General features: G+C 61.9%; 1 protein-coding gene across 2 annotated transcripts; it reads left to right on the top strand.

Moving 5' to 3' along the window:
* Positions 1-4,192: 4,192 nt before the first annotated feature.
* Positions 4,193-16,979, top strand: WNK4 (WNK lysine deficient protein kinase 4). Of its 2 annotated transcripts, none has more exons than XM_064174077.1 (20): positions 4,193-4,726; positions 9,871-10,043; positions 10,580-10,800; positions 10,908-11,065; positions 11,650-11,738; positions 11,815-12,034; positions 12,111-12,435; positions 12,613-12,743; positions 12,825-12,892; positions 12,984-13,125; positions 13,194-13,310; positions 13,391-13,546; positions 13,824-13,884; positions 14,012-14,167; positions 14,282-14,868; positions 15,048-15,144; positions 15,242-15,671; positions 15,827-16,029; positions 16,131-16,228; positions 16,311-16,979. In XM_064174077.1, exons 1-20 carry the CDS (start codon positions 4,262-4,264, stop codon positions 16,311-16,313), a joined length of 3,900 nt encoding a protein of 1,299 aa, XP_064030147.1. In that variant the 5' UTR covers positions 4,193-4,261; the 3' UTR covers positions 16,314-16,979. The 2 variants fall into 2 exon arrangements, with proteins under 2 accessions (XP_064030147.1, XP_064030149.1); XM_064174079.1 differs by having other exon boundaries at positions 13,827-13,884.
* The last annotated feature ends 58 nt before the right edge of the window (positions 16,980-17,037 follow it).

A 17,037-nucleotide genomic window follows, 5' to 3' on the forward strand; every position in this document is an offset into this window, starting at 1 on the left:
GTTCAGCTCCCTGTGGCTGCTGCCAGTCACGTCTGTAGAAGGAAAGGCTGTGCCACGTGCTGGGAGCTCCGCAGCATGTTTAGGCAGAGACAGTGCCTGTGTCTCTGCAGCTGGCACAGGCTCTGCTCAAACTGGGGCTCACTGGTTGGATGAGGATCCTCCCTCTGCATTCCCAGCCAGGAAAGTCTCAGCAGGAGTTGTCCACCACCGTTCTCTGCCTTGGGCTTGTTTTGATGTCCAAGATCTTCCTGCCACCCAAGGGACTCCTTCCCTCTCTGGTTATTGTGCCCTCCCCTTCTGCCGCTTTCATGCCCCGGCAGTGAGCCGTGGTTCTGTGCTGGCTGCTGTGTGCCTGATGGCAGCTGGGTGTGATCCCAAAGAACAAGCCTCCAGCAGCCAGCCCCAGGGTGTTTGTGTTTCATGCTCTCCGTATGCTGATGCCGACCTCTGGGCGCTGTGTTCCAGGCTGTGTGCTGTAACCTGGCTGTCCTTGAGGCAGGCTGTGTTCTTAATTGCGTTTACTCCCTCCTTAGGAAATGGCTGATGTGACATTAGATAAGCCTAAACCCAGCCTTTTTCTTTCCAAGGCGATCCTGGCAGCCATTCTCTGCCCTTTTTCAGCTTCCCACTTAGTCATAAGAGAAGAAGAGTTTGTCCTCCCGATGTAGAGGGGACATGGTGTAAAATCCCTTTTTCCATGCCCTCTCAGATGGTTAGGAAAGGTCACATCCAGTCGTTCCTGTGAAGTCCTCATGGAACCAAGTCCTTGTGCTGGGCACTGTGACAGCACTGCAGCAGCGAGGTGCCCGCAGATGCTGCCGGTGATTGCCTGGCGTCATGAGACAGGCCCTGGGGCTGGAGCTGCTGCCCTGGAGGGAGCTGATCCTGCTTGGCTGTTCCCTCCGAAGGGGCTGGCGGCAATTGTACACGCGATGTACTCGTGCCTGCAGGTAAAGCGGAGCCTTTTAATTGTCCTCCGAAATCGCCTTCCATATCTTTGTTCAGCGCCTCGCCACGTTCGATGATGTAATCATGGGGCTGGGACAGCAGAGCCAGCCCAGAGCTGATGAGAGGCTACTCTGGTGTAGAAGCCCCGCGGTGCTGTGTTGAGGCGAAGGAGATGTGATTCCACTGCCCGGAACGTGGCAGCCTGTGGCCGCGGCACTCCGTGATCGGGAGCAGTCACTCCAGCCTTGTCCCCGTGCTTCGGGCCCAGCGGGAGAGCATCAGGCTGCACTCTTGCAGGAGGGGGGCTGAAGGTCCCTGGCAGCCCCTCACCTGTCGCTGGACCTGGGGCAGGGCCGGTCCCGCCTCACGTTAGACCTTGGGTCTAAAGCAGGGAGACTTCGAACAGAGGGAGGAAACTGAGGAAGAGGTTCTGCAGGGCAAGAGTGTTTGGCATTGGAATGGGCTGCCCTCCAGGGGTGGTGACTCCATCACCTCTCCGGTGTTTATAAGGAGGCTGGATGAGACACTTAGTGCCGTTGATTAGTTAATTAGAAGGGTTAGGTGATAGGTTGGACTCCATGATCTCAGAGGTCTTTTCCAACCTGTTTGATTCTGTGATTTAATGTTAGGTGCTAGAGGGTTAAAAAAACAAGGCCAAGCCTCTGCACACCCAGGCGTGTGGCATCACCATGGGCACGGTTCAGGCTCCAGCACCCAGGGGCACTTTGAAGGGACTCGCTGGAGGAGGTGGTTTCTGCAGGGGACCTGCAGTGGCCTCTAGCCCCTGGCCACTCCGAGGCGGTTACCGTGTCTGGTCTTGGTGATTAGGGCTCACTGGCCAGGGCAAGGTGGGGCTTGGAGGGGCTGGTGCTGAGATAAGGCACTATCAGGTCATGTACACACAGATCCTGGTGGTCAGGAAAGGGAAAACGCCAAGACAGTTTTCATTGAATGCAGCAGGTTGGGAGCAGGAGTGGTTTCAGTTCGATAAATTGGGATAAACCTGCAGGCAGGTTATGGCTGTGACTGGGCTGAGGAAATCCTCCAAAGTTATCTGCCTGGGGTTAGAGCCACAGCTGAGGTTTGGGTGACATCTCCCTGAGATGCTGTGTTGAGGCAGGGAGGGACATGGCAGGAGGAGGACAGCAGCTCCTGTGGGCACAGGGTGCTGTGGCCAGCTGTGAAACAAGTCCTGGGTCACTGTGGAACCTCCCCCAACTCTGACCCTTGCTGGGATGGGTACTCCCATTCCTCACAGCCCCTGCTGCATGTCCCACATCTGCAGGGCATGCCTGTGCTCAGACCCAGCTGGGGCCCTCCATGATCCCACCCTGAGCTCTGGGATCAGAACAGACAATTCCTGGCAGGGCTTCCTGGAGCAAGGAGCTGAGCAAAGCTTTGATTCATGATCTAATCCTGAGGAGAGCAATTACACAGTCCCCTGTTCTCTTCCTGGCAGCCAAATGCAATAGAGAAATGGGTTGCATTGCCTGATTGCAGCGGTTCCTCAAAGGGAAGGACTGGCTTTGGCACCCGCAGCCCAGAAATGTCACCCTGATAAGGGGCAGGGAACTGTGGGCACCATTGGAGTGCTGTGACAGGCAGCTGATTGTGGAGCAAAAGCCTTCTGATTTTAGGCCAAGCTGGCTCCAGCTTGGTGTCCTTTGCCAGGCCAGGAGGGGACCCACTCCTTTGCCTGAGCCACCTACACATTGCCAGGCTTATGGTGTGAGATGGTATGGGGGGGGGGGGGGGGGGGCAACTGGGGAACTTCTCAGGGCATTCATCAGGGAGGTGTGGGATATCAGCTCTTGGAGGAAATTTCACCCCTAATTTCTTCTCCTGTCTGTAGGGGCCTCACTGGGACAAGGACACTCCTCTGCTCCTCTGGGATCTTGTGAGCTTCTTGTTTCATGATGAAAATGCTCGATTAGGAGCCATGAGCTACCAGAGACCAAGATGAAATCCCTGCCTGACTCCATGTCTCTCTCTGCAGAGCTGGGGCCCTCTGCCAGCCTGGGTCGTGTCCTCGGGCCTGGGCAGCGCATAGCTCTGGCAGGGACCCCGAGTGGGGGTGGCCACAGAGCCGTGTGAGGTGGCTGGATCTGGATGAGCGTCTCAGCCGGGGGTGGTTGTTCTCTTGGGACCATGTCCCATGCACGCCTCAGGGAGCACAGGGCTGGGTCAGGATGTGGTCACAGCTCCCTGCTCACCAGCCCGTGCTGCAGGGAGCCGTGGGTCAAAGCCTTTCCTGGGGAGGTGGCACCTGGCTCTCCCTGGGCAGCTGGAGAACAGGGCTGGGTGAATGCAGGATCATGGAGGACCAGAGCAGATCCATCCTGGGTAGGGCATCAGCACTGCAACTCTCAGCTCAGCCGGGGCTTCTGCAGGAGCATGCAATAAATGTTGCTTCACCCTCCAGCCTGCCCGGGGTTTGTGGGGTGCAGCCGTGCTGCGGATCCCTCACTGGTTTCACCCAGCGTGTGCTGGGTTGGCATTTGAGGGGGACGTGGCTGCACTCTCGTGTCTGTACTCTCCTTAGTGTTTCCGGTATCGTTGAGTAGAAACAATCTGACCGTAGGCAAAGTAAATTAGCGTTGTCCTCCGCTGCTTTGTGTTTTGTGTAAACACCTCCTCGGGTGGAACAACCTTCTCCTTTAACCTGCAGAGACAACCGGCTCTTGTCCGGGATCTGGCTCGGCGGGGCGTACACACGCTTGCATCTTTCCTTTTGCGTGACCCTAATTTCAGGATCTCGACCGCAAGAAGCCCGGAGACGACTGGCTGCTCGGGACGGCAGCCTGGGGCTGCTCCCGGGAACGCAGTTCGGAGCCCCGAGGCAAAAGCTCGGAAGAAATGCCCGAGGCGGTCATGACTCCTGGGCTGCGCCTCACCGCGGGGCTTCCATCATGGCAGTCCAGGACACACCTGGGGGCTGCCCCGCCGGGAGCTTGTAGCCCCTGGTCACCGACAGGCAGGACTGGAGAGAGCTGGGCAGTGCCCATCCTCCCCCCGGGCCGGTGCCAGGTGAGCGGTGCCTGCAGCCGCAGTGCTGGGCGCCCGTCCCGGGGCCGGTGTCCGCAGTCGGTGCCCGGTATCGCGGCCGGTGGCGGTGGCCGGTGGCGCAGCTCAGGCGGGGGGCGGTGGTTGCCTGGGGGCGGGCCCGGGCGGGGCGGAGGAGGTGCTGCCGGGCGGGGCCGCGTCGGGGCCGGTGTCCAGAGCCGGGGCTCGGCGGTCGGTCCTGGCTGCGGGGCCGCGGCAGCACCAGGTGCGAAGCTGAGAGACAGCGGCCGTCCCGGGGCGGGCCGAGCCGATGCTGGCGGCTGAGCCCGTAGCTGCTGGGGCCATGTCCCAGCCCGAGGCAGAGCGAGCGGGCGGCAGCTCCACGCCGGAGCTGGAGCTGGAGCCGGAGCCGGAGCCGGAGCCGGGGCCGGGGCCAGGGCTGCCCGGGAGGGCTCCGCACCGCAGTCGCGGCCGGAGGCCCTCGGGACGCGATTCCCGCCGCGCGTCCTCCCGCTTCAACCGGCGGAGCTCGGCCGACCTGGAGCTGCTGGGGTACCCGGCACCGGACGGGGGGTCGCCGCCGCCGCCGGGCGCCGCTGGGCGCCGAGAGCCGGAGGAGACGGAGAGCGAGGAGGTGGAGACGCGGGCGGTCGCCACTTCCCCCGACGGCCGGTTCCTTAAGTTCGACATCGAGATCGGCCGCGGCTCCTTCAAGACCGTCTACAAGGGGCTGGACACGGAGACCACGGTGGAGGTGGCCTGGTGCGAGTTGCAGGTACGGCTGCTGCCCGTGTCTGTGCCCCGTCTGTGTCCTGCCCCGTTTGTGCCCTGCCTCCTCCCACAGACACAAGCCGCGGGGCAGGGGGTGTCGGGCAGGGACAGCTGAAGCCTTCTCTGCCCAGTTTCCCTGCTGTGGGCAGCACTCCCAGCTCCGAGCCCCTCTGTCTGCTGCTGCAGCCTGTCCCCAAATGTGAGATCCTCTATTTCTGCCAAACATGTGCCCAGCAGGTCAGGGTACCTGCAGCTGCCTTGGGCTCCCTTCAGGGCCCTGCGTTGTGCCCATCGTTGCCGGGGCTCATGGCCTGTGTCCAGACTGCTGCTGCTCTCAGCCGTCCTGCCTGTCACATGCTGTTTTCCAATCACCTCCTTGCTGCCCACATTCCCAGTGCCAGTTCCCACTCTGGGGATTTACAGGTGGATCTAGTACCAGCTGCTAGGGCTGAGCACCCTCTGCTCCTGCAGTGCCCAGCAGCTTGCTCTCTGTAAGGACAGCAAGGGCAGGGGTGTCCTCTCTGGTGCTGGCCTGTGCATGCATGCCCGTGGCAGTACCCGAGCTAGCTCCGAGGTTTCTCTCACAGCCCTTAGTGTGTGCTGGGGCACACACTTGCTGGGGCTGGGCATCAGTTGGAAGCAGGGCACAGCGTGACCTTGGTGTGTTCTGGCTGCTTGTCCTTGGCTGAAGTGGTGTCTGTGGGCACCTGTGTTTGGTTTCTGTGATGCTGCTGGAGACTCTCTGCCGGCAGCACCTGGACTGGTGGTTTTCCAGGTCTCTGAGCAGTGTCCTCACCTCTGCTGCTGCACTTCTCCATCTCCTTTAGTGTCCTGCAGCACAGCAGTGCAATGCTAACAGCAGGATGCTGAGGGCAGTAGTGAAGGTGCTGCCTTCACAAGGCTGTTTTCTCTCAGAGGGTTTGATAGGTTCAATCTTCTTCACAAAGATCCACAGGCAGGGCTGTGGCTAGGACTCCCTTTTCTCCATGGAGCCCCTTGGGGAGGGACTTTGGTGAAGTCCAAAGTCTCTGACAGGCCCCTGTCTTTGGTGGCTGCCGTAGCTGGAAGGTCCAAGTCCTTGTTTACAGAGAAACGTGTCCTGCGAGTTTGTTGTCTTGTTCCTAAATCCTTGGTGCAGTTGCAGGCAGCTGCCTGGGCTGGGTCCAGCAGTGCAAGAAGAGACCCTGAGACAGTGGTGGGTGATTTTTGGAAAGGCTGAGTGTGGTCTGTTGGTGAGGAAGATGAGGTCTTGGGCCTCCATCTGCCTTTGTGGGTTGCACAATAGCTTCAGCAGGCTGCTGAGAGCCAGCTCAGTCCTCCCTGCCTTGCACAGCTCCTAGGCTCCACTTGAGCCCCACTTTGCTTCAGGTGGAGGGGGAAGCTCCAGGCTGCTGCTGGCAGGGAAGGGTTCTCCTTGACTAGCCCAGGATCTTCTCCAGATGAGTCAGCCCAGCCCAGTGCTTCTGGCCTGGCTGGCTCTGCAGATCTCAGCCCCTTGTCACAGATGTGCCCCAGCTCCCCTGTGCTGGCAGCCAGCATGTGTAACAGAGCTGGCAGCATGGCTTACTCCCTGCTCTCTGGCTTGTCCCTTTGTCTGTGCTGTGCTGCCCCTTGGGCACCTGTCCCCACAGCCCAGTCAGAGCAGTTCTTGCATGCCCATGGGGGCTGGATGGATGAGGCCCCAGTGCCTGCTCTGCAGCCCAAGGCAGGGGATGCGTGCACCTGGGGCCACATTTGGCGGAGCTGGCAAGAGCCCCTCAAAAACTGGCCAGGGGGGGTTAGCCTCTGCTCCACTCCCATCCTGTGCTCTCCCAGAGCCCTCAGCTCTGTCCCTCCCAGCCCACTCCCCTCTCCCCCAGTATTCAGCTCTGTCCCACTGGCTGCTCTTTCCCCAGTGTCCCCTGCCCCAAGATCCGTGGCTCACAAGGAGCTGAGAGTGCAGGAGCAGACTCTTTGAAGTTTGTTTTTTTCAGCAATGTTGAGAAGAATTGGAGACTGTGACACAAATATGGGACTGGGAGCCACAAATAAAAATGGTTGTGGCTCTGCCCTTTTAAAAATAGCTTTGTCCTGTGTCTTTCACAGTTCTCCTCTTACTGCCTTTTGATTCTAAATGAATACCTAACCTCAGCCCTGACCTGTTCTGGTCCAGAGAGCCTTGTCCAGCTGCTCTGATGGTTCCTGATTCCAAATCCCAGCTCTCAGTGCCATCCTTGCCCTGCCCATCCCTCTCCAATGCCTGTTTTTGCCTGTCCCCTGTCTTCCTGTGGGACCCCTCTGGGGACCTGTCTGTCCCTGCTCCCCTGTGCCAGTGCCCCCCAGTCCTGAAGGCAGTGTCTGTCTTTGCCTTCTGCCTGCATCCCACAGCCCTACCGTGACCTGTTTGTGCTTTCCAGCTTTAGACTGGGGACTATTTCTGTTGGTAGGTGCTGGGAGTGGTGGGACAGGAAGAGGCAGGGAGGAAGCCCAGGGCCTGGAGCGGGATGGAGCTGTAAATACCTGGCCAAGAGTGGTTTTCCTGTGGGTCTTCTCAGGCTCCCTGCAGACGACAGCAGCCTGGGCAGTGGGTGCTGCCATGCCTCCTGCAGCACCCACACCCGGGTCAGGCAGGTAACCCCAGCTGGTTGCTCTGGAGTCTTCAGGGCAACTTTCTTCCCAAATTCTGGAATCTTCTCAACATCCTGCCCATGGCATGCCCAGCCCACCCTGCCTGTGCTGTGACTGAGCCTGGGGAGGCCCTAGGGCAGTGCACAGGACTCAGCCCTGCAGATGCAGGGGGGCTGTGCCTGTCCTGGGGTTGGTCTCAGTACACTGGGGGGCTTTGCTCAGCAGGGTGCTGTGGGCTTGTGACCCTGAGCACGGTGGCTGCTCCTGCACCTGCGAGTGTGCACAAGGTCACCCTTGCTGAGCAGGGGGGTGTGGGCACCCACTGCTGCTGTTGTGTTGGCTCTTCTGCCAGGGAAGTCTGGACCTCTCTGTGGCTGGAGTTGTTGTGGCCATGACTGGAGGGTTCTGGGTGGTCTGCAGCACTGCTGTGGACTCCCCTCTAGTGCCTGAGTGCCCCCATTCCAGGTGCAGCTCGGCTGTGCACAACAGGGGCTTCCCCTGGTTACTGGGACCTCCTGCCCAGGGCATCACAGAGCCAGGGCCCTTCAGGGGCTACAGGGAGAGCCCTCTGAAGGCTGTGGGCCCTGCACCAGGCACTGGCATTGGGAGAGCCTCAAGCTGCAGGAGCAATCCTCAGCCATGCTGCTTGGTCCTCCCTCCTGTGCTGGCCTCAGCTCCCGCTGTTGGCTGTTCCAGGCTTTCCCAGCAGCCAGCTCCTGGCTCGTGGGCTGGGGCTGGACCACTGCCACCCAGCTGCTCACCCAGCCCCGTGTTGCCATCTCCAACGTCCTACTCTGCCCTGCACGAGGTGCTGCTCGGTGAGGACAGAGTGTCCCTGTGTGCTGTGAGGGGCTCTGCTAGCAGCCCTGCCTGCCCTGCCCTCCTTGGTACCCAGTCACAGGCTGAGCAGCTCATCTGGCTGGGCCCAAATCAGGCTCTGCTCCCCAGTGCTGGTGGGGAGTGTCAGGATACTTGGCCGCAGGGCTGGTTGCCACTTTGGTTGTGCAGGAGAAATGGTGCCAGGAGAGCCCAACTGTCCTGGCACAGGCTTGGGCAATGACCTTGGCTCTGCCAGGCCTTTGTCCAAACACCCTGAGAGAGGTGGTCTCACGCTGGGGGTCCTACCTGGGGTTGAGGTGGTATAGTAAGGGCTGCACTGGCACAAGCACTCTGAGCAGGATCTACTCCTGCCAGGCTGGGTGTGCTGTGACGACCCATGGCTCCCTCCCTGCCTCTGTTTGTAGCCCATGTTGGCTTCTCCATGTCCTTGCAGATTCGTGGGGCACGGTGAAGCCTCTGGGCTCTTCAGTGGGCAGCAGGAGGGCTGAGGGCAGCCGTGGCGCTGGGCAGGGCAGCCGGTGTGCTGCGCAGGGGCTTCGGCTGCTGTTTTCCTGCTTGGGTATGAAAGGTCCCATTCATCGGGCTGCAGCAGGGCTCAAGTTCTCCTCTGAGCTGCGCCGGGTCCCTGAGCCTGTGTTAAAGGCAGAGGGGATCATGGAGCGGCTCCAGCCCTGCTGTGGGGCCAGCAGTGATGCAACAAAAATATTACGAAAGCCGCTGGGGCTGGTGGATGGCAGCCGCCGGCCGGGGAGGCAGACTGCGCTCCGGCAGCCCCGCGGTGGGAGGGGGCAGCTCAGCTTCCCTTGGCTTGCAGTGACCGTGGATGGAGGTCCCGGCTGGGAGCCTCCCAGGCTCCACAATGGCTGGGTCCTTTGGAGTCCTGGGCTGTGGTGGAGTCGTTGCTGCTCCTGGGCTCCCGCTCCTGCCTGGACAGGACCTGGTTCTCCCCTTCCAGCAGTGTGGGGCTCTGTCCCTCCAGGACGAGGGGTCTGTGTCCTCCCTGCTGGCCCTGGCCCCAGCTTGCTCAGTGCCTGTCAGCGCTCAGCTTCAGTTTCCACTTTAATTAACTCGAGCAGGAGGAACATGGAAAAACCTGGGCTGGAGCCTCCCCCGCCTGCTTTCCCCAACAAAGGCCTCATTGAGGCTGGCCCGGCACCGTGCCACGTCGGTGCCCGGTGTTGTCCCGCTGCTGGGGCAAAGCTGTCCTGGGGGGCAGAGGGGCCACAGCCATCAGGTCTGCACAGGGCTTGCTGGTGGGCAGCAGCCATCAGAGAGCCCCCATGCATCCTCTCAGCTGGTGGCTGCAGGCTGGGGCTTCTCATGCTGTGCAGGGGTGGTGGGCATCAACTGGGGGCTACAAGCAACGGGAACAGGGAGCTGTGTCCATGGCACCCAGCAGCTGTCATGGCAGGGAAGCACACTTCTGACTTCTGTTGAGGGAAACTTTGACCTTCCCTCCCCAAACCAGGAGCCAGAGGGCCTGGGTGAGGGGACTGGCTGGGTGGGCAGAGACCCTGGTGAGCTCTGTGCTGGGGGACAGCAGATTGGACTTGGGCTCCTCACTGGGGCCACCACAGCCCCTGCTGCCTCCTATGCAGGGAGAGGGCATGACAACACCAAGGTCTTTTGTGAGCCAGCGAGTGCCCCTGTGCTCGCTGGGGACCTTGTGTGCCACCCTCACAGTCCCGTGGGCTCCCACAGACACGGAAGCTGTCAAAGACGGAGCGGCAGCGGTTCAGCGAGGAGGTGGAGATGCTGAAGGGGCTGCAGCATCCCAACATCGTCCGCTTCTACGACTCCTGGAAGTCATCCATCAAAGGCCAGGTCTGCATCGTGCTGGTGACAGAGCTCATGACATCTGGCACCCTGAAAACGTGAGTGGGGACTGCCAGGGAGAGGCTTGCAGAGGAGGGCACAAGATCCCTGTGGTGACAGGGAGCCGAGGGACAGGTCTGCACCTCCTGCCTGGGCACGTGATATGGTTGTTTGGGTGGGAATGATGGAGGTGGAGGGGGGATTGATGTGGGATCTGGGTGGATGATGAGGCAAGGCTGGGAGCTGGCAACAGAAACAGGGAGTTGCTCCTGGGTGATTGGAGGCCCAGGAGTTTCACTGGCACTGGCCTGTGCAGGCACAGTGTGGTCTGGGCACCACAGTGCCTAGCATGATGGCAGCACTCACCCCTTCCCCCAGCTATTTCCCTGGCACCGGCAGCTCAGAGAGCTCAGCTCCTCCTGGGTTCCTCTGATGCTGCCTCCACAGAGGTCAGCCACAGCAGGGATCAGGAATCCCTGGCTCCAAGATGCTCTTTGCCACTCACCCTGCACACCTGTGTCCAGATGGGCTCAGCATGGCAGCAGAAGGAGGGCAGGCTGGGGCAAGGGACTAAGCACCGTGGGTCCCCTGGCAGCTATCTGAAGCGGTTCAAGGAGATGAAGCTGAAGGTGCTGCAGCGCTGGAGCCGGCAGATCCTCAAGGGGCTGCATTTCCTGCACACCCGCTCGCCCCCCATCATCCACCGTGACCTCAAGTGTGACAACATCTTCATCACGGGCCCCACGGGCTCAGTCAAGATTGGGGACCTGGGCCTGGCCACGCTCAAGAGAGCCTCCTTCGCCAAGAGTGTCATAGGTGTGGTCCTGGCACAGCCCCGGTGGGGTCGGGCTTGCGGCTGCCCCAGAGCAGGGGCTGTGGGTGGTCGGTGCCCCAGGGGTGCTGAGCCCTGCTGGCATCCGCAGGGACTCCTGAGTTCATGGCCCCGGAGATGTACGAGGAGAAGTACGATGAGGCCGTGGATGTCTATGCCTTCGGGATGTGCATGCTGGAGATGGCTACCTCGGAGTACCCCTACTCTGAGTGCCAGAACGCCGCTCAGATCTACCGCAAGGTCACCTCGGTGAGTGCCTCTTGCCCCCAGACTAAGACAATGCTGCCTTACCCCGTGCCTGGCACAGGGGGCGGCATGAGGGTGCTGGGGGCGAGGCTGGTCAGCTGGATCTGTTTGTCCTCATTGGTCCCCAAGACATGTCACTGTTCAGGATGTGCCAGTTTGAGAGGTGAGAGAGTGCCACGACAGGGAACGGGGCCCGTGGGGAGCAGTAGGGACCACAGCTTGGCCAAACTTCGTGTCCCTTGCACTGCGCCAGGTGCTGCCAGCACGTTAATGAGGTGGAACGGGAGCAAGTCTACTTGGCTATCTTTTGCCCGGGGCACCGTGGCTGCCCCAGCCGGTCCTGGCCAGTTTCTGCTTGCTGGGATGGAAACCCACAGCCCTGGGGCACCCTTACCCTGGCTGCCCATGCGGGCACACGCACACGTGGAGCAGCCACAGGAACTCTGTCTGCACGTGTGCTCTGCAACTGCCCGGGGAGTGTCTGGCAGTACTGTGGCCCCACAAAGCCTGGGTTCAACAACTGGGCTTGGAAACCTGCCACCGTGACAGGGTTTGACACAGGAGGTGCTGATGTCTGTTACTCCCAGGGCCTGAAGCCCAGCAGCTTCTACAAGGTGAAAGTGCCAGAGCTGAAGGAGATCATTGAGGGCTGCATCCGCATGGACAAGAATGAGAGGTGGGAAGGGACAGGGGGAGCTGGGTGCAGAGCCTCTCTCCTGCTCTGGCCCCATGCTGAGCTCTGCTCCCCGCAGATACACCATCCAGGACCTGCTGGAGCACTCCTTCTTCCAGGAGGACACAGGTGTGCACGTGGAGCTGGCTGAGGAGGATGATGGCATCAAGTCTGGGCTCAAGCTCTGGCTGCGCATGGATGACACCAAGAAGCTGCACGGCAAGTACAAGGACAACAATGCCATCGAGTTCCTCTTCGAGCTCTACAAGGACGTAGCGGAGGAGGTGGCTCAGGAGATGGTGGGTAAAGGGGAGAAGGGACCCTGAGTGCCAGGGGGTCCCTGCACTCCGATGTGACAAGTCCCCTCCTGTGAAGGTGGTCCTGGGCTTTGTCTGTGAGGCTGACTACAAGCTGGTGGCCAAGGCCGTGCGGGACCGTGTGGTGGCCATCAAGCGTAAGCGGGAGAAGCTGAAGCGTGCCCAGGATGTGCCCTTGCCTGTGGAGCCAGAGCAGCCACCAGGCGTCCTGCGGCTGCTGGAGGACCTCAAGTCGCCGCTGCCGCCCGGTGCCCCCACGCCCGCCCTGGCCACTGCTGGCTCTGGGGACTCCATCTTCAGCAGCACCTTCTCCCCAGAGCCTGAGGAGCCCGAGGCTGATCAGCACTTCACCTACCGGCACACCAGCTACTCCTCGGCCACCTGTGCGTAGGGGCTGGGTGGGAGGACCACAGAGTGAAGCGGGGTGGGGGGACAGTGGGGGTGACCTGGCCTTGGGAGGCAGGGCTGGGGCTGTACCCAGCCCCGCAGCTGTTTCCCAAGGGGCACAAGTCAGGGAGGGGGCCTGCTGTGGCCGCGTTCACGCGGGTGCTCCTCTGCAGCTGACTGCGAGACCGACGGCTACCTGAGCTCCTCTGGCTTCCTGGACTCCCCAGACCTGGGCCACAGCAGCTTCTCGGCGGGGGACCCTGTCAGCCCACCGCCCACCCGCCCTGCGCGCTGCTTCCCCACGGTGAGTGGGGTGCCGTGGGGTGCCGTGCGGCTGGGGGTCGGTGCGGCCGCGGTGCTCGCTTACGCAGTCCTCTCTCCGCAGAGCATCGCAGTGCAGCTGCCCACCGAGCGCCTGCCGTACGCCAGCGGCTTCTCCTCCCCGGTGGACAGGTGAGGCTGCGGCGGCCAGGCTGGGGCGGTTCGGGGAGCTTGATGCCTGGGACCTGCCTCTCTGACTCTTTAGTGCTGGGGTTTCCCGCAGCTACCCCTCAGACGTGGCATCCGGCATGAGCGACGGCTACGAGGGGCTCTCTGCCAGCGAGCGCAGCTCCGAGCTGCCGCCCAAGAGGGCCGCGGGGAAGCTGCTGCGGCGCAGAGCTCGCTCCAGGCTGCGCATCACCAACGTGAGTGCCGTGGGTGCGGGGCGGACAGGCGGGCACTGCCCGGGCTGAGCCGGCTCTGCTGCCCGCAGATCTCTGACAAGAACGACCGGGTGGTGGAGTGCCAGCTGCAGACCTACAACAACAAGATGGTGACCTTCAAGTTTGACTTGGATGGGGACAACCCAGAGGAAATCGCGGCCGTCATGGTGATCGTGGGGCAAGGGCAGGGGTGGGGGTCGGGGTCTGCCTGGCCCTGCTGGGTGCTGAGCAGGACCTGCACCCCCAGGTCCACAACGAGTTCATCCTCAAGTCAGAGCGGGACGGCTTCATCCACCGCATCCGGGACATCATCCACCGCGTGGAGACTCTGCTCCGCAAGGACGGGTGCGGTGCTGCGGATCTGCCGGAGAGCCCTGAGGCTGAGCGTGGCACAGGCAGCCCCGTGAGTGCCCACTCTGGCCCTACCAGCACTGGGGCTGGTGCCCAGGTCGCAGGGTGGGGAGGGGGCTAGGGTGCGGTGTCCTTCCAGCCCCAGGCCCGCACCTCTGTGCCACTTGGCAACTTCTGTGGCAGATCCTGATCCTGGTGACCCCTGCCCAGCTGAGCCACTAGATCCTGTCCGTGCACACAGTGGGGCTGAGGGGGTGGGGGCCAGTGGGACCTCATCTCAGTCTGTCCAAGGTCTCTGCCCAGTCTAAGCTCAGCCACATGTCCCTCAGCAGATGAACCTACAGCTGCAGGACTTCTCTCACTCCATCTCCTCCTCATCCTCACTCAGTGGTATGTATCTGCCTCTCTGTGACCCCTCCCCATCTCCCCAGCCCCATGCAGAGTTAAGCCCAGGGTGCTGTGGGGTGTGGAGCACATTTTGCCCTAGATGACCACCACTGTCACCCTTGTGCCACAGACCTGGGTTGCACCAGTCCCAGCCTCCCAGTCCAATCCCCTGTCCTGCCACCACTGAGCAGCTCCGTGTTGGAGAAGGACTCCACCAGCACCACAGAGCCGCTGGCAGCCTCAGCGCCCAGGGAGCTGTGGCCACCACAGCCTGGCTCCCCCACAGGTACCAGCCCTGGCAGGGCCAGGCATGTCTGTGCAGCCACCTCACCTTGTTGCTGCCTGATCAAGGGAATGGAGGCAGCTCAAGGGAGTGCTTCAGACGCTGCTCTCTCCGCAGGCTCCTTGCAGACCTGGCCCCTCAGCTCAATGGCTCCCTCCTGGCTGACGACGTCTCCACTGGTCCCACAGACACCCCTCAGCAGCCCGGTGGAGCCTGTCCCACCAGCCATGCCCCAAGACCTCCTGTCCCCACTGCCAGGCCCTACGTCCCCTATCCCCAGTGGGCCCAGCAGCCCTGTGACCTCCCCTGTGACCAACACAGCCTGGTCCCCCACCACCCCATTCCTGTCCCTAGCCAATGTCTTCTCCCTGGCAGTGATGAGTGTGGCCCACACGCTGCTGCCTGCTGTCTCCTCCATTGCCAGCTCGGGTGGGCATCTCTATCCCCCACTGCTGCCAAGGCCACAGGCCCTCACCCTGGGGCCCCCACGCTTTGCCTACCCCAACCCCACTAGCATGGCCAAGCCAGCCCCAGCCTGCGGTGGGACTGGGGAGTCAGTGGACACAAATGTCCCCACTGCCGGGGGGCCCATGCCACTGCCTCCCCTGGCAGCAGCCCCACTGCACCCTTCAAGCAATGAGGTCACAGGGAAGCCTCTGAACCCACTGAATGCAGCTGCAGCAGGGAGCCTGGAAGGCAGCATGGTGAGTGCAGGGGCACAGGGTTGCTCGAGGTGGGGGCTTGGCACTGGGGCATGGGTGTGAGGAGCCCCTGGCATCTGGGGAGGGCTGATGGGGAGCGGGTCCCAGGACATGGGAGCTGCAGTGCTTTAGGGCAGGAGATGTCCAGTGAGGGACAATTGATGTCATTTGGGTGCCTGCAGGTGCCACCCAACTCCCCCAAGCCCAGACACTCACTCTTCGCCTCAGAGTCGCCAGCCTGCAGCACGCCTGAGGCCCAGCACTTGCCCATCAATGCAGGTGAGATGGGCAAGGGCCATGCTAGTGCTGAGGCACCATGGTGCCCCTGCCAGCCCACAGGAACAAGACCCCAACAACCACTCCCTGTCCCCATCAGAAGCCCAGCCCCAGATCCTGGGACGGTTCCAAGTGATGCCAACCAAGGACCCAGCTATAAGTTCCCCGGTGCCAGGCAGCAGTGAAGGCACCAGTGAAGGTGAGCAGCATGGCACAGACCCGGTGGCTGGTAGCTCCCCTCTACCTGTGGCCCCTGGCACCACGAGCAGCTCAAGCAGCACCTCAGACTCAGCACTGGAGGCAGCAGAGCAGAACCCCCAGGCTGAGCAGGCGCTGGCTGAGGAGGGCACAGTGGCACCGGCAGAGTGTGACCGGGAGAGTCCCGGGGGCGAGGGCACGGAGAGCGTGCCGCAGGCCGTGGTGAGCCAGGTGTGGCTGAGCTACCCCCGCAGCTTGTCCTACCTGAGCAGCGATGACACCGAGAGTGAGGACGAGGAGATCTGGGAGGAGCTGCAGAACCTGCGCCAGAAGTGAGCAGCGCCGCGGCCCGGGGGACAGGCAGCGCAGCGGCTGCCCAAGGGGACGGGTCCTGCCTGCCCCCGGAGGGAGGGATTCGCCCCCTCCCCAGAGACCCGGCTTGACCGGGCATGGCACAGGGCAGGGCTGACAGTCCTCATCTCCCCAGGCACCTGGCTGAGGTGCAGCTGCTGCAGAGCACCCAGAAGAAGGAGATCGAGGAGCTGTACCTGCGGATGGGGAAGCAGCCGCCGCTGGGCATCGTCTCGCCCGCCGCGATGCTCTCCAGCCGCCAGCGCCGCCTCTCCAAGGGCAGCTTCAACCCCTCCCGCCGCAACAGCCTGCAGCGCCTGGAGCTGGCGCAGCCCCCAGGTGCTGCCCCTGGGACTCCGCGGGGGGGATCCTCAGGGCCAAGAGGGCTCCGGGGCTGTGCGGGGCCGGTGCCCCCTATTCAAGTGGGTTTATGCCAACAGGCATCATGCGCCGCAACTCGCTGAGCGGCAGCAGCACAGGCTCGCAGGAGCAGCGGCTCGCCAAGGGCGTCACCTTCGCCGACGACTTCGGCCGGATGGTAAGGGCCGGGGCTGGTCGCACCGTTGCTAGACTCGGGCTGCTCACACCAGGTCCCAGCTCACCACCGCTTCTCTCCCCAGTAGCGAGCTGGCCAGGAGTGACTTCATGAACTACCTCAACCAAGTGCCTGCTGCCCTGGGGGTGAATGAGAGCTTCTGCACTCCCCGAGAGGGCAGCTCTGGCCCGAGAGCAGCCACTGCTCTCAGACGGAGCCGGCTTGATGCCTGCCTTGGGCAGTCTGATCCCTGCCTTGGGCTTTGTGCCCCTTGCCCACAGCAGAGTACCTGCAGCCTCTGTATTGGAGGGAGACCAGGCCTGTCCCACAATCATCCTCCCTTCTCCTTCCTCCTCATTGTTCCCAGCTCAAGCCCAGTCCCAGCTGCAGGACATGTACAAGCTCTCCCCATTCTTCATGGCTTTACTCCAAGCTGAACCCAAGCACAACCACCCTGACTGCACCCTAGTCATGACACATCCCCATCCCTGCCACCCTGTTGTTGTCAGCTCAGCCCTGCTGCCACTCCAGCCCTGCTCCCTTCCTGGGACAACATGAGGTTGGAGCCTGCTACCCAGGGGCTGCCCTGCTCACTGCCACCCTCACTTGGAACGAGCTGACTGCAGGGCAGGAAGAGTCTCCCCTGGGCCCAGTGAGGCAACGGTGTGGTTGCACCAGGAAAGGCTGTGGGTGCACTTTGTTACAAACTGGTGTCTGAAAAGTGTTTTCTTAAATACAAATTAAATACAAACGATGTCTGTGTCTGTCCAGTGCCAATCGTGGGCACTGACTTTGCCGTTGGCTCTTTGTGA

This window comes from Pogoniulus pusillus, chromosome 40 (assembly GCF_015220805.1).
Source record: "Pogoniulus pusillus isolate bPogPus1 chromosome 40, bPogPus1.pri, whole genome shotgun sequence".
In the NCBI taxonomy this organism is placed as follows: domain Eukaryota; kingdom Metazoa; phylum Chordata; class Aves; order Piciformes; family Lybiidae; genus Pogoniulus; species Pogoniulus pusillus.

Bases quoted from the DNA above. Each gene is read 5' to 3' on its own strand.
- WNK4 (XM_064174077.1), top strand. From the start codon at position 4,262: ATGCTGGCGGCTGAGCCCGTAGCTGCTGGGGCCATGTCCCAGCCCGAG. The intron at 12,893-12,983 runs GTGAGGCTGCGG...GGTTTCCCGCAG, and splicing joins TTCTCCTCCCCGGTGGACAG to CTACCCCTCAGACGTGGCAT. The intron at 13,885-14,011 runs GTATGTATCTGC...CTTGTGCCACAG, and splicing joins CTCCTCATCCTCACTCAGTG to ACCTGGGTTGCACCAGTCCC.